Source organism: Notolepis coatsorum, assembly GCF_963971535.1.
Source record: "Notolepis coatsorum genome assembly, chromosome: 1".
Lineage (NCBI taxonomy): Eukaryota > Metazoa > Chordata > Actinopteri > Aulopiformes > Paralepididae > Notolepis > Notolepis coatsorum.
Genome location: NC_140165.1, coordinates 14,952,897 through 14,973,160, shown reverse-complemented (window position 1 = coordinate 14,973,160; position 20,264 = coordinate 14,952,897). Strand labels below are relative to the sequence as shown.

Genomic DNA, 20,264 nt, shown 5'->3' with positions numbered 1-20,264 from the left:
CTGAGCCTTGGTCAGCACTTCTTTCTTTTCAAGTTTCAAGTTTGTTTTTAGTTTTTGTTTTTTTATCCACTTTTTCTCCTCTTTTTCTATTTTTCTCCCATCCCAATTGCATTGTGCCAATTCTTCCCTCCCCTGTCTTGAACGTTGCTCGCATATGCCCCGCACTGGCCGGTTGTAGGAAGGATAGAACTTTAGAAGCCTTGCATCACGTGTCCCCTCCGGTACACGAGGAGGCAGCCTGTCACATCTTTTCACCTGCCAGCGCGGACTCTCATTTGGCGAGGTGTAAACGTGTGGGAGGCTCACACTACCCCCGCTACTTTCTGTCTCTGCTGTGCAGGCGTCCCCCAACCAACCTGTAGGAGTCGCTGTCCACAACGTCCAGATGACCACCCATCGACTTCCACCCGCTATCTCTGCCAATTGAGTCAGTATGACGGCTGGCCCAAGCCGCAGGCGACGCCGACAGCCGGAGTCAAACCCGGTGTCTCTTGCGTTGGTGACGAGCGCAATGTCCGCTGCGCCACCCAGCCGCCACAAGTTTGTTTGTCACATATAAAGTACATACACATTACAGTGAAATGCTTGGTTCTGTATGTGCCCGAGAATGTGATTCATACAGTAGAAAGAGGAATAACACTATACAATATACAAACTAAAGTAAGTACAACCAAAGTAAAAATGCAGACAATGAGGTACAAATGCAGACAATGAGGTACAAAATGTTTTTTTAAGGCAAGGTGCAAATGCCAATGAGGTATGAATGTAGTGCAAATCTCTTTAATACATTTTATAATCTCTTTTATGATCTCTTTTATAATCTCTTTTATGGAGTTAACTGTGCTGACTCACCACTACCAAAGACTTCTCCTCCCAAAAAGACGACAAAAAAAACATAAAACTCACCGCATATGGTGGCAATGCCATACTAACCTCTGAGATCTAACATGCATTGCATCGTCGCCATTCCTTTATGCCCACATCGCCCGAAATGAACGTTATGTTAGCGTAAGCTAACAAGCTAATCCTGATCAGCGGCAGAGCCATAGAGAACAGCAGACAGTGTGGACTGGGGAAAGGGGGGGGGGGCACTCTCCCTTTCTCTGTGTGTGTGCGTGCGTTTGGAAAGACAATGAAGTCACTAGTCAGGACTCAGGAGAGGAGTATATTGTAGTAAACTGAGGATTACTGAGGATGCACAGATAATGTTGATATTCAAATATAAAAAGGTTTCGAGAGGAGTGGAAGTTTGAAGACAGACTAGACTACAATATGATGCAGGGGTGGTGAGTTGAAACAGTGTGTGTGTCCCCGACCCCACTTCTATGTTTCAATAAATTATTTGCATTTAAAACTATTAACGCTGACTCATTCCTTCAGTCCACTCAAAATTATGCTAATATTCCTTATGTTGTTTATGATATTAATCGAAAATAGCATATGAGAGTATTATATAGTAATATTAACACATGGCGATATACTAAAAAGCTATTTTTTATTTTTGGCTGGTAAAAAATCTGCCTGGCTGGTAGTTTTTTAAATCTACCAGCCAAATGGCTGGTAAGTCAAAAAGTTAATTTTGTTCCCTGGTTTTACCCCTTCAGAAGCATTTATATAGACATTTTAAGATAAATGAATATACCGTGATATATACCGTTACCGTCTATGCTTCAAATTATACCATGATATACATTTTAGACCATACCGTCCAGCCCTAAGTCCATTTACCATTCATATGAGATCCATTCTCTGCAGTCTATTTCATGCATCTAGTAGTGTATTTCTGAATATAAATGGTAAATGGACTGCTTTTATCAAAAGCGCTTTACAATTTGTTCCTCACATTTTACCCATTCACTCACACACGGATGGCGGAGGCAACCATGCAAGGTGCCGACCTGCTCATCGGGAGCAGTTAGACGTTAAGTGTCTGGCTCAAGGACACTTCGACACGCTGCAGTGCCCGGGAATTGAACCGGGAGCCTCCGGATTACCAGACGACTGCTCTGCCTTCCAAACCCCCATATATCCTGTAGGTAAGATTCAATAGTGAACATCTTCACATGCAAGCAGGTCAAAGGTCTGTTCCGTTGAGTTATACTGTTGAGATATAGTAGACAGGGACCTAGGTATCGTACGTTTACGTTAGTTTGTACCCCAAGGCTTTTATGGTAGGAAACATCTGGCACCTTGTTATCTTGAACGTCAAGGGATGATAAACACCAAGTTAACACTTTAATCGCCATGGGTTAAATTCATAATTTACCATCCCTCGCCAGCTCTATTTGTCTATGGAGAAGTTCCCCTTCTTTGCAGGGCTATAACTTTTTAAATTCTATTGCTAAATTGCCATTATTATGGCCCATTCAATGTCCTATATGTATTGTTCAGAGTGTAGCAACGTTAAACTTTTTCATTCACATATTCATACTAAAATATGGTCTAAAGTATAAGTATGTTTTTATCGTTTTCTGCAGCTTTCTTCAGAACGTGATTTATAGCAGCCCTAAATGCATTATATTGATGATCAAATACAGTTTGGTAGGAATCTGTGCGAGATAAAAAATGTCAACTCGACGTGGTTCTAGACGTTTCTATGCATCATCTGATGATGACCGGATGGGCGGGGGATCGTTTATAATTCCGTGGGCAGCGTTAGATGATTCATCCAGAGTGGGTCATATGTTCATCAGATCAGTTAGTATAGAAGACGTTAGAAAATAACGCTGAATCTTACCGTGGCTTCCTCGCGCCGCTGGCAGATGAGCGTGGAACAGAATTTTTTCTATTATGGGATGGAGAAATGCCCGATCCATTTCCAGGCCGATCGGCCACCAGATGGCGCTCTTGAACCGCTAGAGAGTTGAGAGGAGATCAGCAGTGTGTCTCAGGGCTCCGGAAAGGAAATATGATTTCGATGACAGATTTTTGAAATATTGACATCAAAGACGAGTAACGGCGTCTTCGGCAGAATGAGCATGGCTAGGAATGACGTGAAAACTCGTCCGCGGCGATCATAGTGTTAACATACGTGTTCTCAAAGGTAATTCTACGTCTGCAGTTTCTTTGTTTGTATGGGTAGGGTATATAAAACACAATATCTTCGTTTCGATTCTCTTTTGCCTATGCTTTTGCATACTTGTATGGATCCAAAATAATGTAATAAACTATCATATAGAACTTTAGAAATCGTCTCGTAGGAGGCTAGGTGGTGCAGTGGGCAAGGCGCTCACCTCCAATGCTGGAGACGCTGGGTTCGAGCCCAGCTCTCCACATTGCTATCAGCTTGGCTGGTCGTTCGTACTAATACATTTGGCAGTATTAGGGGGTGGGAAACTGATGGGTGGGGATCGGACGTTGTGGACAGCGACTCCTACAGGTCGGTTGGTGCTCCTGCGCAGTAGAATCAGGAAGCGACGGGGGCGGCGTCCCTCCAAAGCGCAGACCCCTGACACTGAAGGATCGCGCTGTGCAGGTGAAAAGATGCGACGGCTGCTACCTCGAGTACCGGAGGGGACTCGTGCAATGTATGGCTTCGTCCACATTACAGCCGGCTTGTGGGAGGCATGAAACAGCGTTCGAGATAGGGGAGGGTTGAATTGGACGATACGAAATTGGGATGGGAGAAAAATAGAAAATGGAAGAAAAAGTGGATCAAAAAAAAGAAATCGTCTCGTGATTATTATAATACGATATATCAATTAAGTATTCCTTTCGTATTATATCAATTAAGTTATCATCCATAAAAAAACATCATTACACTTATTATAGTGGGCATTTCTCCAGAACTCTCTCGGTGGAGTCTGAGGTATGGCTAGCAATAGCAACCCCTCCCCCCCCTCAACTCCAACCCACACATCAGACCAAAATGAAAAGATGCACACAAAGTGCGATACCAAGCTCTGTTGCCTAGTGAGGTAATATCATTCGACAGCGTTGACAGGTTAAACAGCATTTCAGAATATCACTGCCGTTTATTGTTGGAATGAGGCTCTCCAAGCGCTTCAAAGCGGGATTTGGAGAGACTTCAGCTCGCTCAGAACAGAGCGGCGTGAGAGGAGCAGTGTTGAGGGAATGCATACCGCTCTGTCTTGGCTGTGAGGAGAAGTGTTGAGGGAATTGCATACCGCTCTGGCTTGGCTGTGAGGAGCAGTGTTGAGGGAATTGCATACCGCTCTGTCTTGGCTATGAGGAGCAGTGTTGAGGGAATGCATACCACTCTGTCTTGGCTGTGAGGAGAAGTGTTGAGGGAATGCATACCGCTCTGTCTTGGCTGTGAGGAGCAGTGTTGAACGTTTTTTAAACTACACTTCCTGGAAGATTTTATGGTGTTCAAGGTTCAGAGTTCTGTATGAATTATTTCATACTGTTAATATTCGGGATAATAAGCCACAAAAGGTAACGTTTTTGACAAATATTGAAAGGCTTTCAAGTTTCTCTTCCCTATTGTTAACATGTAGGAACAATTAGATCTGAAATTAGTTTCAAAACGGTTGCACTGTGGGGAAAATAAAAATGTACAGTAGATTACAGTAGATTTCATTATCTGTTCTTATGCACGCCTGGTGATAGTAAATCCAAATTGAACTCGGGCATTTGAAAGATAATATATGTATATATAATATATATAAATGTGCGAATTGGCTATAATAAGGTAATTTATAAGCCTCCTATTCTATATTCTATAATAATATTTCAAATTGCATTGGTCTGGATGGGAGAATTCAGTACTGTATCTACAGAACCTTCTGTTTAATCATCTTCCCATTAATAATTTCCTTAGATTTTTTGTACACGTGATCTCAAGAAGGTACTGAACGAGATCAGTGGCAGTTTTTAATGTTTGGTCATTATTAGCATGGTGTTATTCACTGTCAAAGATGCAAAGAAAAATCATAATTCATATTCTCCTTTGTTTCATCACAATTTAAGCAAGCCTAGTAATAGACACAATATTTCTGACACTGTGTATACATTCCCTGAGGTCCATAGATGTCCCTAGATACCAACAAATGGACCTTGTAGAAGTGGAGCAATATTCCATTTACCTAGGTATATATTTTAGGCGGATTTTCAGAAAATATTCCACGGGTGGAACAGGTTAAAGGGATGATATCATATCTCGAGGGTAGGACACAACGTGTCAGGATTAACAACATTACATCACCCCCCTTGAAATATGATGTCGTGGTGCCTTTGTTGTTCAGTCTGTTCATAAACGACTTGCCCCCTCTGTCTGTGCTGGCACAACAGCCCAGATACAGATGTATGCAGATGACACATTGGTTTACGTGCACGCAAACAACAAAACTCAGGCAGCACACAAACTGAACACAATAATGGCACGCACAGTTAAATGGCTCTCAGAAAACTGTCTCCACCTCAGCGCAAAGAAAACAGTCTGCATGTTCTTCACCACCTGACCCAGACGTGTTTGCAGCAAAGGAGAGGCTTGAAGTAGTCAAAGATTTTAAATACCTCGGAATAACCTTGGACTCAAACCTCACCTTCAAAAAACAGGTAAAAAAAGTCACACAGGCCGTAAAATTTAACATAGCCAACTTTAAATACATCCAAGACTGCCTCAACATGGAAACAGCCAAACTCTACTTCAACTCAGTAATTATGTCCCATCTGACATACTGCATAACCAGCTGGTCTCAGACCTGCAAAACCATATTGACACCAATTCATTCAGTTCATAAACAGGCCCTGAAGGTGTTGGACAAGAAACCCTTTCGCCACCACCACTGTATGTACCATCCTCCAAAAACATGCCCTGCTAAGCTGGAAAAACATGCTGAAACTAAAAGATGCCAGCCTGATATATAAAATCCAACACGGTCTAGCCCCACCACCTCTCTCGCAGTTTTTAACAGAAAGCAGCAGGTTCACCAGAACAGTGCTAGAGGGCAATGTCATCATCACAGGAAGAAAAAGCGCATTTAGCAAATCAGCCTTCTCGATCAGAGCTGCAGAGTTCTGGAACACCATCCCATCACACATCCGCAGTACTAATAGCCTAGTGACAATGCCCCCAAAATGTTGAGATACCCCTACCGGAGGTAGAACAAAACACAACATTGTTTTTCCTCATCTCTAAGGTCTCCCATATATGAAATGGATTCTTGTATAAAAATATTTGACTGCAAAAATAGGTAAATTGATAGATATTGTTATACACCCCCAAAGGAAAAAATAACCAAAATATAGCCTGGCCGTATGGGAGTTGAGACATATAAACTCATGTAGATTAATAATACAAGCTCCAAGAGCTTTCAAAATTGGCATGCTAGCAGTCAGACAGTTGCTTAACATAATAGAAAAACCTTGATTGAATGCAAATTTTATTAACAGATTGCAGAATGGGTACAATACAATACGGCTCAATACACACAATTGTTAAGGGGATGCAGACTAGAGAAAGACTTTCGTCTTGTTTACATCAGGGTCCCCCATTTTCAATTCATAATGAATTGTAAGTAAGGGTGCAACTTGCTCCGTGCAATCCATTCTTTGTGGATCTCTTACTGGATTCTAGGAGCTCTTTGAGGATACGTCCGGCCAGTATCCACTTTGAGTCACCCGCTGTAACTCTTGATTTACTTGTACCTGTTTGTATATAATAAACCTGTGTTTAACCAAGTCTATATTTGACTAAGTACATTCGTTGATCCGGTTATATTCCTCCACAATATGTGCACTTGCTTATGAACTTGCTTATGCAATACCAACAGGTTTATTTACAAACTACGAAAATACATAGTTCACTCCTAGGAAACTGTGGAATAATGATCCCCTCCCCCCTCCCATTCTTATTATCCCCCCCCCCCCCCCCACACACACACATCTCCAATCTGTCTACCCTCCCCCATTTATCCACCTTTTGTCTCTCACCCCCCCCCCCCCCCCCCCCCCCCCCCCTCAACCCAAAATGAATCCGCCGGCCCTGAGCCTGATACATCACCCCTGTTACAGTCACTCGCAAGGAAACTGTGGAATAATGATCCTCCCCCCTCCCATTCTTATTATTCCCCCCACACCTCTCCAGTCTGTCTACCCTCCCCCATTTATCCACCTTTTGTCTCTCACCCCCCCCCCCCCCCCCCTCCTTTCAACCCTCTCCGGCCTTCCTCCAACCCATGACTACCCCCTCCTTCTCCTTCTAACTCACCCCCCCCCCCCTCCTTGCTCCCCCTCCAACCCGCGTGCTTACGAAACCAAGCCGCATTTCTCGGAGACGCTCTCTGATTGGCACTGACTGACGCTCTCTGATTGGCCACTGACGCGTTTTCCCAATCCGTGACGAGCTGTGTCTTTGTCCATTTCCACGCCAAACAGCCTGCAAACTACCTGGCGTTCTATCGCCAAGCTCTAAGACAAACTCTAACCTTAACCAACTTCGAAAGAGTGCCTAAGCTTAACCGTCGAAAGAACTTGCCGTCACGCTCTAAGACAAACTCTAACCTTAACCAACTTCGAAGAGTGCCTAAGCTTAACCAGTGTAGAAACAGGCGTCGGCCAATCAGAGAGCGTCTCCGAGAAATGCGGCTTGGTTCTCGTAATCACGCCTCCAACCCAACCCAATACATGGCCCATCCTACCCACAATCCCTTTCTCTCTACTATAAAGACCTAGGTTTTACTGGATTCTAGACCTCTTTTGGGGGATACTAGGCCTGTCTCCTCCTGGAGTACTCTCTTAATACTCTTAGTACTCTTAATCTATTTGTACTTTGATACTCTGTTTGAGCTAAATAAACCTGTTTTAACTAAGTACATCTGACTGAGTACATCCTTGCTCATGGTAAATTCCTCCACAAAACACACGTTGGTTCGTGCATCGCACGTCTCATCGTCCTCATCCTGCTTCAGAAAGCAAGAAATATGGTCTCATGTGAGCTGACACGGAACAAACCTGCCCAGTACAGTTGATTTGACACAGCCAGGCTTTGTTTTATTCATTGGGTGTTTTATTCTTCCTGAGAACATTTATTCGCCTCCACCTGAGTGATGGAAACAGATCTTTTATTTTTTGGGGCGACATTTCAAAAGAAGTGTAATATATGTGACGGTAGGCTTAAAGTAAACATAGCAGCCTGTGTTTTAGGAAGAGGTTGAACAGAAACACCTATGCGGCTCATAAATGCATCAAAGGAAGGAATAAGTGACTGCCTGGTGGTAACATGGTCTCATCAGAACTAGAATTGTTCCGATACCGATACCAGTATCGGAAATGCCGCCGATACTGCCTAAAATGCTGGTATCGGTATCGGCGAGTACCCTCTAATGTTGCGCTCCGATACCATATGACGTAATTTATCAACAACACTGCGGACGTTGGGCTCTGTAGATATACCCTACTCGCTGAGTGAGCATTATAAAACAAACGTGTGCTTAATCGACCGTGAATTAAAGTGTCAATTGCCATTTGTCATTTTAACAGCAGAGCAGATACTTTCTTAAAATGCCATCGTCCCGACAGAGCGCTGTTGACAGGGAGCTCTGATGAGTTCGCTTGGTGGCTGGTGTTATTAGCATTGAACAGCTAACCGAAAGCTAGCTTTGACGTTACCTTGGCTAAAGTTGGGGCTATTCATAATCCAACAATAATGGCTGCAGACCTGCAAGCAAAGTACAGCAAGTTGGCAAAGGAGTATTCCAAGTTAAATCACAATGTCACCAGTAACGTTACAGTCTTCTATGGTCTATGGTCTGTGACAAAATGGCATCCAATGTAATAAAAAAAGTCAACCAACGAACTCGATTCTTGTACCGGATCTCCTCTCTGGTAAACAAGAATACCCTGAAGACTCTGGCAGGAGCACTCATTCAGGGGTACTACGACTATGCTTGCACCTCATGGTACCAAAGCACCTCAAAGGCGCTAAAAACAAAATTACAAACATCTCAAAACAAACTGGTCAGACTACTGCTTGACCTTACTCCTAGAACCCACCTCACCCCTGCCCACTTTGACAACCTAGGATGGCTTAGAGTAGATGACAGAGTACAGCAACTTGCAATGGGCCTGGTCTACAAGATACACTACACGACCAAGGTACCCATGTACATGGCAAAATACTTCCCAAAGGTCAGTGAATACCACGATCACAACACCAGAGGGAGCTCCACAAATCATGTTAAACCCAGATTCGGCTCAAATAAGGGACTAAACACGTTTCGCAATTATGCCACATCAATGTGGAACGCCCTACCCAAAGCTGTAAAGGAATGTGGATCACTACCCACTTTCAAAACCTCTCTCAAGAGACACCTACGGGAGACTGCAATGCAACACTGGCCCCTGTAAATATCCTAACCCAACCCCCTCCAATGTACAGTCATTTACCTAGTATGGTCTTGTCAATAGTCCAATGTACAATTTTGTTTGTTTGTACAGAGTCCCCCCCCCCCCCCCTCAATGTACAGTTTTGCTTGTTTATACAATGTGCCCCCCCCCCCCCCCCACCCACCTCCAATGTAAATTACCCAGTATGGTTGTCAATATCCCAGTGTACCCAACCCCCCCCACCCAACCTCCTCCAATGTACAGTTTCTACGTCAAATGTATATACTCCCTTTTCTTGACTCCTTCTGTATCACAAACAGTACTGTATTTGCAAATCTGGTATGTCATAAATGTATAGATGTAGCAGTACTGACTATCTGTATGTCATGTATGTCATATATGTCCTGATGAATTGAAAATGGGGGACCCTGGTGTAAACAAGACGAAAGTCTTTCTCTGGTCTGCATCCCCTTAACAATTGTGTGTATTGAGCTGTACTGTATTGTACCCATTCTGCAATCTGTTAATAAAGTTTTCAATCAATCAATCAATCAGTCTTTCCATATACCGGTAGCTCCTGCTAGCTAACCTAGCTCACGGTAACGTCGTCATTGCACAATTGCACGTCGCATACACAATTAATGACATGTTGCGGACAGCCATATCGGCGACAATGTTTAGCTTTTAGTGCCAAATGATAAGAGTCTGAGGCGGAGTCTCAAAAGAGAATGTTGAATATTTATTGTGCAAAAATCACAACAGTTCCTCTGCTACTTCAACGGAGCCTTGTAGACTGAGTAGGGTATATCTGCAGAGCCACTGGGTAGCGAGTGCAAAGCGAGTGGATCATTGGAGTAGGGTATATCTGCAGTGCTGCAGCCCCATACTCATTGATTAATGATACTAATACAAATCTATACAATCACCTGTTGAATAAATACCATTACTTTCTAGTTATTACTAAAAAACAGTATATATAAAACAGTATCTGTAAAAAAATATATATATATAATTTATATACGTTTTTCTTTTTTTTTTTTTTTTTATATACTGTATGTATGCACTGGTATCGGATAAGTATCGGTATCGGCCGATACCCAAAGCTTAGGTATCGGAATCGGATCGGAAAGGAAAAAATGGTATCGGAACATCTCTAATCAGAACATGTAAATACATAGTTACTTAACCCTTAAGCCCGACGGGCCCAGTAAAGGGCCGAGATTCATATTACACCATAAATCGATCAATACAGAACATATTCATTAATGTTGCATTTCTTTTTCAAATGTAGCCAAGGTAATTCTTCACATCTGGTAAATGTTATCTATCTAGGTCATCCGCTTCCAGCCATCCCGATCCTCCATGCATCTGGCTAGCTCGCCGGTGCTTTCTGCTCCCGGATCTCTCCTGAGTACGTGCACATATGTTAATGTGGGACGTCCTCGTGATCGATGCCCGTGTGTTGGCTCCCACAGCACAAGTTTGCTGGTTGGCAGCTCATGGTGTCTCTGGCAGTGACCTGCCAGCCTTATTCTCCTGACTGCCACTTTCTCGCTCACCCTTAGCACCCCCCCATACAAGTTTGCATTTAGTGACATGCTCATCCCTGTTGATGTTGAGCACCACACGCATCATGCTGGTGTTGCACCACCCATCCATGATGCATGATGTTATTCACCGTCAAAGATTAAAAAAAAATTAAGAAAGAATGTATATTCCTTTGGTTCATTACAATTTACTCAAGCCTCAAACAGCCACGATATTTCGGACACTGGGAATAGTCCCTAGATACCAAGAACATGCTAATGGACCTTGTAGAAGTGGAGCAATCTTCCATTTACTTAGGTATGTATTTTAGGCACATTTTCTGAAAGTATGGCTAGGGCTTAACCTCTTTAATCCACCTAAAAATACATACCTAAATAAATGGAAGATTGCTCCACTTCTACAATGACCATTTGCATGTTCTTGGTATCTAGGGCCATCTATGGATCTCAGGGAATGTATTCCAAGTGTCAGAAAGAGTGTGTCTGTTACTAGGCTTGAGTAAATTGTAATGAACCAAAGGAGAATATACAGTTTCTTTTTTTTCTTTTCTTTTTTTTTCTTTGACAGTGAATAACACCATGCTAAAATTTACCAGACATGAAAAATTGCTCATTCAGCACCTTCTTGAGATCACGTGTTCAAAAAATGGTAATCTGGCATACCTGGCATTTTCCCGGTGGGTGGCGCGCCTTGGAGCCGATATAATTTGATTTATAAATATCTTTTTAAAGTTTGGTCAACGACCGGCCCATAAAGCAGGGGCAGCGGCCCATTTGTACGTTTTCTATACTGACACTGGGCTGGCACATTCACGATCTCTTACTAAGCCCCACCCCTCCCTCTCTGTCCTCTCTCTCTCTGTTTCTCATATCAGAGGAGCAGATGCCATTCAGAGGCTAGCAGGGAGGTAGTGTGTGTGCAATGCCGATGATTAATTCAATTAATGTCGATAATTGTTACGATTTGGTTGGTGTGTTGGACCCAGATGCAGTGCAGAATGGATAGACGAGAGGCAGGTGTTGATCCTTTTTGATACTTTTTTGTTTCGTGTCTAAGTTTGTTTTTCTGGTTAGGGTTTATAGTCTTGTTTTGTTTGTTTACCCTTGAGCCAGCCCGGCTGGCCGCTTCTACGTTGCGCTTGTAACGTTGCTTGATTTACTGCTCAGTAAAGACATTTCATTGTGACCTTTCGCCTCCCGACTCCTTCCTCGCTCACTGTTTGCATAATATGGGTTCCGCCACCAAGCCGACCCGTAACACACTTGCTTGTACTTTATTTCGGATAAACGTGTCCGAGATAAATTGCCGGTTTGGCAACATGTAGCGAGGCTCCAAATGTTCAACTAATTGTTGGAAATCTATATTTTCAACAACAGAAATAGGCTGGTTGTCCAGCACAATAAATGTGGTTATTTTCTTGGTTATCAGCATTGCTTTTGTTACCATCTGCAGGGAGTTTCTTGCGCTTCTGAATGGTTTCCAGCCATGTTAGCTGTTGCAGTAAACTTTTCCTCTTGGCATTTGTTGCATGTATGAACTCTGCATACTCCTTTCCATGATGAATCTGAAAATGTTTAATTAATTAAGTTTTAATTTATTTAAGTTCCCAGTGTTGCTGCCACCCCTAGAAATACTTGTGTTGCAGATATTACACTCAGCTGTTTTGCCTTCTTTGGGGGACTTTCATCGATACGAAACGTAAATATATTAGTTTTCAATACGTAAATATATTACCTATGGCTATAACATAACATACATTATGTACATTTTTCCTGTGGTTGATAAGTACTTTATTTACGTGTTTTAAGCTAGATCAGGCTGCTTTCTAACACACACACACAAACACACACACACACACACACACACACACACACACACACACACACAGTATATCTCCCTCTCTCTTACTATCTCAAAAGTACACACACACACACACACACACACACAAACTCACAATCGCATATACATAGCCTTCACTCCGAGATATCTATCTACCCACTACAGTATCTCCCCACGCCTCTCTTTGTATCTCTATCTCACACATGTGCACATGCCTTCTCATACTATCTATACTCTCTTTCTGACACACACACACACACACACACACACACACACACACACACACACACACACACACACTAGGGGTGGACGGTATGGTCTAAAATTTATATCACGGTATAATTTGAAGCATAGACGGTAACGGTATATATCACGGTATCATCGTTTTTGATAAAAAATGTTTTTTTAATTTTATATATATTTTTTTTTTTTTTTTATAAAATATATATATTATATAATTAGACTTGTACTGGTATTATCTGCGAGACATCGCCACCACGCAACAAGCTCCACTGTCTGTGTACTACGGCCAGGATTCTCCGGAGCTGCACCTGGACCTATACTCTAGTAGCCTCGAGCAGAGCTACGGCCAGGATTCTCCGGCGCTGCACCTGGACCCTATTGTATTGGTATTATAACGTTAGCAAGCCCTCAGCTCGAATACGCATCGAATCAGTGTTATAAGACATTGATATCATGAGCTATCTGTAGCTACTGCATATATAACGTTAATACAACGCCTCAGTGAATTATTTAGTTCAATGGGACATTTCGTTTTGAACGGTGAACTAATTTGCGTTAACGTGAGCTAACAGGTAGCATACACGTCTCTAGTACTAGACTTTGTGGAGCGTTTGTTGATGTCAGGAGCTATCGGTAGCTGGCCGACTAGATACCGTTCGGTTAGACAATGCCCCATCATGTATTAAACTAAAAGTGAATAGTTGACTGGGTCATTTAGTAACGGTAGCTAAGCTAACGTTAGCTCAGGGAGACGCCGACAGCTCCCGTGTCCCGTCCCACTAGACTACTAGACCCGTGTTTACATGCGTGCGGTAGGGGCTGGCACGCCCACTGCGCGAAGCCTCCTAAATAACTTTTTCCAGTTCGCACATATCTATTATCTATGACTAATTCTATCTATTTTTAGGGGCAAATGCGAGTGAAATAGTTGCGCTGTGGTTACATGACGTCATTGCTATTTTAGAGCTGCACTACCGGTTACACGGTATACTCAAAATCCATACCGTAGAGCAAATTCATACCGTTTATACCGTATACCGTTTATACCGTCCACCCCTAACACACACACACACACACACACACACACACACACACACACACACACACACACACACACACACACACACACACACACACACACACACACACACACACACACACACACACTTTTAGTTTCATGTCATTGAATCATATTATGTATATGTCAATGATCTCCACTTGTTTTCTCTGCTCTCCTGTATAAATACATCCTCAGACGCTCTATATAGAGCGACAGCAGCAGTCGGTTTGCTGTACTCTGTATCTCTCCGTGTGGCACAACCAGGGCCGCCTGGGAGAAATGCGAGGCCCTGTGCGAGATTTAACGCGAGCCCCCCCCCCCCCCCCCCCCCCAAAGGTAAAAAAAAAAAAAAAAAAAAAATGATATATATATATATATATATATATATATATATATATATATATATATATATATATATTTTTTTTTTTATACAGTCAACATATTCTTAAATAATAGCGCTGCCCGAGGCGGGGCATGATACAGTCAACATATAGCAAAAGAGAGAGCGAGAGAGAGCTCCCGTTCTACAGTCAATATACAGTGTACAGAGAGAGAGAGAGAGAGAGAGAGAGACACATTGGAAAGAAATTGAAATGCTATTTGGCCCTAAACAGAGAGTACACAGTGGCAGAATACCTGAGCACTGTGACTGAAGATCCTTGAGCACAGCCTAGCCATCGAGAAAGGCCGCCATAGGCAGACTGTGTGTGTTAGAAAGAGAGAGAGAGAGAGAGAGAACATGTGTGTTTGTCATGTGTGTGTGTGTTAGAGAGAGACTATAGCATGTATGAGAGATTCAAAAGGACAAAGATCAACACTTAAATCCAACAAGAAGAGCGTCTATACCAGAGAAACCAAAGCAGCAAGGAGCCAATGGCCGACATCAGCTAAATAGGCTAGCCAGGTACTGTGACACCAGGCCACGTGACACACAGCTTTGGCCAACGGCCCAACGCTACCCAAGCTACACAAACGACCATTCACACACAGCACATGTCGTATCTCCAAATGTTGTGAAGTAGCATATGTTTTGCCTGGAAAAAAACATCGTTATTAACAAAACATTCGGGAGGGGAAGGAAGGAAGAGTGGGGTAATGTCATGACATTTTACCTGCACGAGGAACGCCGGGCGAAAGGCCGCAACACAGGTCTCCACGTTGACGAAAGGCCTCTCGCTGTCGGGACAAAGCTATGGCCAGAGCCTTGTCATGGTGCAGGCCCGACTACATCTTCTGTCAAAGATGATGTCGTAGTCAGAGTGCCAGGGCCTGCTATTCTCAAGGCTAACTGATAGCATCAAACGAACGTTCCCAGCTGACGCTAAACAGCTAACTGGCTAACAGTTAGCTCAATCAGGCACCTGGCTGCATGTAGTAGCCGCATAGCTTGCTTCTGCGTTAGCTAACAGCTAACAAGCTATGCGGCTACTGTCTACATACAGCCAGGTGCTCTCACCAGGCACACACAGTTAGCTACTAGTAGTACTATATATTAGCTAGTCGACCAGTTTGGCTCCAGAGAGAGAGAAAGATAGATAGGTCAGGACAGGTCCACGGCGGGTATATAATCATAGGTTGACTCACCATAACGCAGTATCAATGAATGCGGCGCGGCCGGCGCCAATGGTAAAGTTGGAAGGAGACTTGGCCCACGGTGTAATTTCTTCTTCGAGTACTTTCCGGCAGACTGGACACCTTTCGGCGTATTGCTGCCTAACAGATTTATCTGCTCACAAGTTCTCTTCTCCTTCTTTTGAAAAGACATCCACTCGCCTCGCCTCGCTCCTCTGGATAGGTTAGCTAACGCTAGTTAGCCGTTAGCTAAGCTAGCTACTAGCCGACATCATCATGGCTATCCCGACTGAACCACACGTTAGCACTCAATATTATAACGTAGCTAAAGCTAACTAGCTGTCCCTGTCTTTAGCCGGGATGGCTAGCCTGACTGAACTGTCTAACATGCAACAACTTTCATCTTCAGTCCATCTGCCGAACGATGTCCTCTTCACCTTGGCAGGCATAAACTCCAATGCTGCACGCGCGGAATAGTCAGACGCTACCTTACCTGTAACCCCTCCCCTCATTGAAACCAATGCCTGCTGCAGAGCACCAGAGCTCCAATAGTGACCCAGGTGCAGACCCAGGAACAAGTCATTCTACAAACGTGTCTAATGTGAAATATATAAGCATATAAGCAAAACTAGATTTTAGGTCTGTGATGAAAAAGGGCCTCGCGGGAAGGGGGGCCTCGCAAAAAAAAAAAAAAAAAATTAAAAAAGAAATTAAAAAAAATAATAATTTTTTTTTTGCGAGGCCCCCCTTCCCGCGAGGCCCTGTGCGACCGCACTGCTCGCACACCCCCTGAGGCGGCCCTGGGCACAACACATGCCGTTCGTTCAATTCCACCTTCAACCAAAGACTCTGTGGTCCTCTGTGAATGATCTAGTTTAGCACAATCACTTCATGTCACCTCCATTATGCTAGCGACGTGACGAGTGTGATGCCATTAAGAGTCAAGTGCAAAGGCGAACCGAGAGGTGGAACCAGGGGCGTCAATCCCATTCATACTGGGGAGGGGGGGGGGGGGGGGGGGCACGTGCCCCATCAGATTTTTGCTTTCAGAATTAGTTTTTTTTACTCCAGGGCTTTCCCTAAACAATGGTATAGGGGCGCAGCGTCGCTATTCAATTCAAACCTTTAGTTATTCTCGAAAAGGACAATTGAGGTCACCCTCATTTTCAATGTCGTCGAGAATTTTTTCACAATATAATAATAATAACTCTATCTATATAGCACCTTTCACACATGGACCGCAGCCCAAAGTGCCCCACAGCAAATAGCATAAAATTTACTTAGGCATAACATTTGCATACAGTTGATCTAATAAAAACAATGCATAAAGTGCAGACATAAGAATAGGTATAAAAGACGTCCGGTTTTGGCTGGTCCTATTTGAGGGTGAAAATTATTTACCGTTTTTTTGTAGCCAAAGAAATTCTGGAGCTAATGGTATCTTACATGATATTAATATCTCCCGGTTGGACACTTTGCCATCGGCCAACCTGGTTGAAAGTTAGTTTACCTTGCCGAGGACCCCGGTTCAAAACCAGGTGTAGTGACACACATCAGTACACATTCTAAGCAGCGGTGTAAACAATATGATGATGCATCACTCCTGCTATGCACCTGTGGGAATGTAGTTTCTACACCTCTCTCGCTGGGATTAGTATTATAACTGCCTGTATGCGTCAGGGAGTGAATGAACGTACAGACACACACACACACACACACACACGCACGCACACACACCTACACACACACACACACACACACACACCTACACACACACACACACACACACACCTACACACACACACACCTACACACACACACACACACACACACACAGGCACATGTAAGATTGTAAGTATGCCTGCTGTTTGTTGGACAATTTAAAATATGAAAGCGTGCTAACATGTCCCTCCTCGTTATGTGCACACATGGTCGTAGGTTTGGTTTCAACAGCACTTTTAGGGGGGGTGATTGATTGATTGATTGAAAACTTTATTAACAGATTGCAGAATGGGTACAGTACAGTACAGCTCAATACATACAATTGTTAAGGGGATGCAGACCAGAGAAAGATTTTCATCTTGTTTACATCAGGGTCCCCCATTTTCAATTCATTATAACATAATGACATACAGATAGACAGTACTGCTACATCTATACATTTATGACATACCAGATTTGCAAATACAGTACTGTTTGTGATACAAAAAGAGTCCAGAAAAAAGAGTATATACATTTGACGTAGAAACTGTACACTGTAAACTGTAGAAACTGTCTGGGGGTCCTGTCCCCCTCATGACGTTTTGAGCATCAAACACTTAATTTCCTGCATTCTGGTGTACCTTTGTGGACCAATTTGTGCCTTTTCTGCATCAATTTATGGTGGAAATGTCTATAAAGGAAAATACAACATATACCATTCAGGTATACCCACTGACACACATAATGCAGTAAGGCTCCGAAATTGTTGTTCATATAATATATTTATTATAACCAAAAATATTATATAAATGTTTTTACCCCCTTGTTTACCTCTTTTGGGGAGGGAGTTGTCTTATTAGCTATATTTGTTTAGGGGGACAAATGTCTGCTGTGTGCACAGTACACCTTTGGTGGTGCCCTTTTTGGTGTTGGCTCATGAGCTGAGCACCTGCCTCCCAAAATGTCTTTGCGCGTCCCTGCACACACACACACGCACACACACACACACACACACACACACACACTGTCTATAATACTATACGGCGGGTCCGGGGAGAACTTACCGAAGCAGGAGTTGACGAAGCCGTACCACATGCAGCCGTGCCGCCCGTAGAGCCAGCGCGCCCGCAGGCTGGACGCGAAGCTGAGCGTGGTGCCGAACAGGCACACGAGCATGTCGCTCACGCTGATGTTCAACAGCAGCATGTTCACGGGAGTCCGCAGGGTTTTAAACTTGCAAAAGAGGACCAACACCACGAGGTTGTTGAGGAAACCGAACACCATGATGCATCCCAAGAAGACGGAGACCACGGTGTGGCCCGTCCGGGACAGCCGCTGGTCCTGCGGAGTGTCGCTCCAGTCCGACGACTCCTGGTCCAGCGGGTCCCAGTCATCGCCGCTGGAGTTGAAGCAGCAGGTCAAGTTGATGTTAGCCACTTCGGAAAACATGTTTCGCCGTGTGTTATAGTTACACAATCATATCGTTTTGCGTCTGGCTCCTATATATATCGGTGTTGGCTCAACACCAGGGAGTGGAACAACTTGCTTATCCAATTACGCGCCGCGCTCTCATCTGGACACATTGCGCGTTGGAGCAACTCCCTTAATGAGACCGTCATTAATTAAATCATTGCTACATACTGTGTCACTGTGTTTTTTCGCCCCTTTTTGTTACAGCAATGGTATTATATATTTATACTAACCGCCGTTATCGAGCGTTCATTCGTGGCAAAGTGGAACTGAATTGTGTATATCGATCGCTATCCCCGCAGAAAACTCCCAACTATATCGTTCTAAACGCAATTCCTTTTGCGCTCAAGTAGCACAGCTTATTAATAAGTCCCGGCAAAGTGAAGGCACCGTTGTCATTATTTAGGCTATACTGACTGAGAGCCAGTCCGCCGGTGTCCTCCCTGGATCAATTACTCCTTCGGATACAACAAGTCAGGAGAGTAAACCTCACTTGGGCGTATAGTCCGTTTATCCCATTCCGCTTTAATTGGCATTTCAATTGCAAGATATACTGGCGCGCGTCACCACGGTCCGCGTGCAGGTGGCATGCCTGAACTGAACGCGCGGCTCCGGTTCAGCCTTTTAAATAGGTTGTTGCGCACAGTTGAGGCCACTGTTGTGTGGACTGTGCGTGGTTGCAGGCACGTGCACACATAGAGCCCAAGGGGTGCTTGAGCACCTGCCCTTTTGAGCCTCATAAAAAAGTGTTCTTAAATAAATTAAAAAAAATAAATTGTACCATTACGCATACCACATATTAGGTAAATAGAGAGAGATGCCCCATATTCCATTGCAGTTTGCATGGCCTCCTCAGCGTGCCTCTCCGCCGGACCTATATATTTTATGCATAGTGTGGGTGGTGATGATGATGATTGTTAACAGAATTCGGCTATAGGGCGACAATAATGTGGTCAAGAGGCATGGTTTCTATCTTGAGCCTGAACTGGCGTGGTTTCTTTTTATTCACATGGAAAGAGCAGCAGTAACATACATGGTCTTCTCTCACTGAGAGACATTGGGGGAGAGAATGAAGTGGGAGGATACATTTGCTTTTATACTCGCCACAAGGTAGAGTACCTGGGTGGCTCCGCCTAGAGCGCCCTCTAGTGGGAACAGATATATATGCAACTAGACAGTCACTGGTGGAGACAATTATATATGCAGGTAAACAGTTACTAGTGTAAACAGCCATATGTACAGTTAGACAGTTACTAACAATCCTACACAGAGCCTCTGATCTCAACACTCCCACTTAGGTTTGCATTAGCATACTGGCTGACTTCTGGGAAAAACATTTAACAACGGAAATAATATAATCCCAAAAACATCCATAGGGTATGACAGTCAATATCTTCACATTAAACATGACCTTTGCAAATCCCTTCAATTTTAATTTGAAACAGGGTCCCTCATAGTATCTATTACTCTGTCGTCCATTGGACAGTAAACCGGTGTCATTCTTTCTTATCTGATGACATACCTGATGAGATGATATTAT

At 43.6% G+C, this 20,264-nt stretch overlaps 1 protein-coding gene across 1 annotated transcript in view; it reads right to left on the bottom strand.

Annotated features, from left to right (window-relative positions):
• tmtops2a (teleost multiple tissue opsin 2a) overlaps positions 1-18,703 on the bottom strand; it is a gene marked incomplete at both ends in the record, with an annotated part of 129,846 nt that extends 111,143 nt beyond the window's left edge. The window contains one exon of the mRNA XM_084308707.1: positions 18,319-18,703. Within this exon, the coding sequence (XP_084164833.1) occupies positions 18,319-18,703 (385 nt within the window). The remainder of the gene's footprint in view (positions 1-18,318) is intronic.
• Between the last annotated feature and the right edge of the window lie 1,561 nt (positions 18,704-20,264).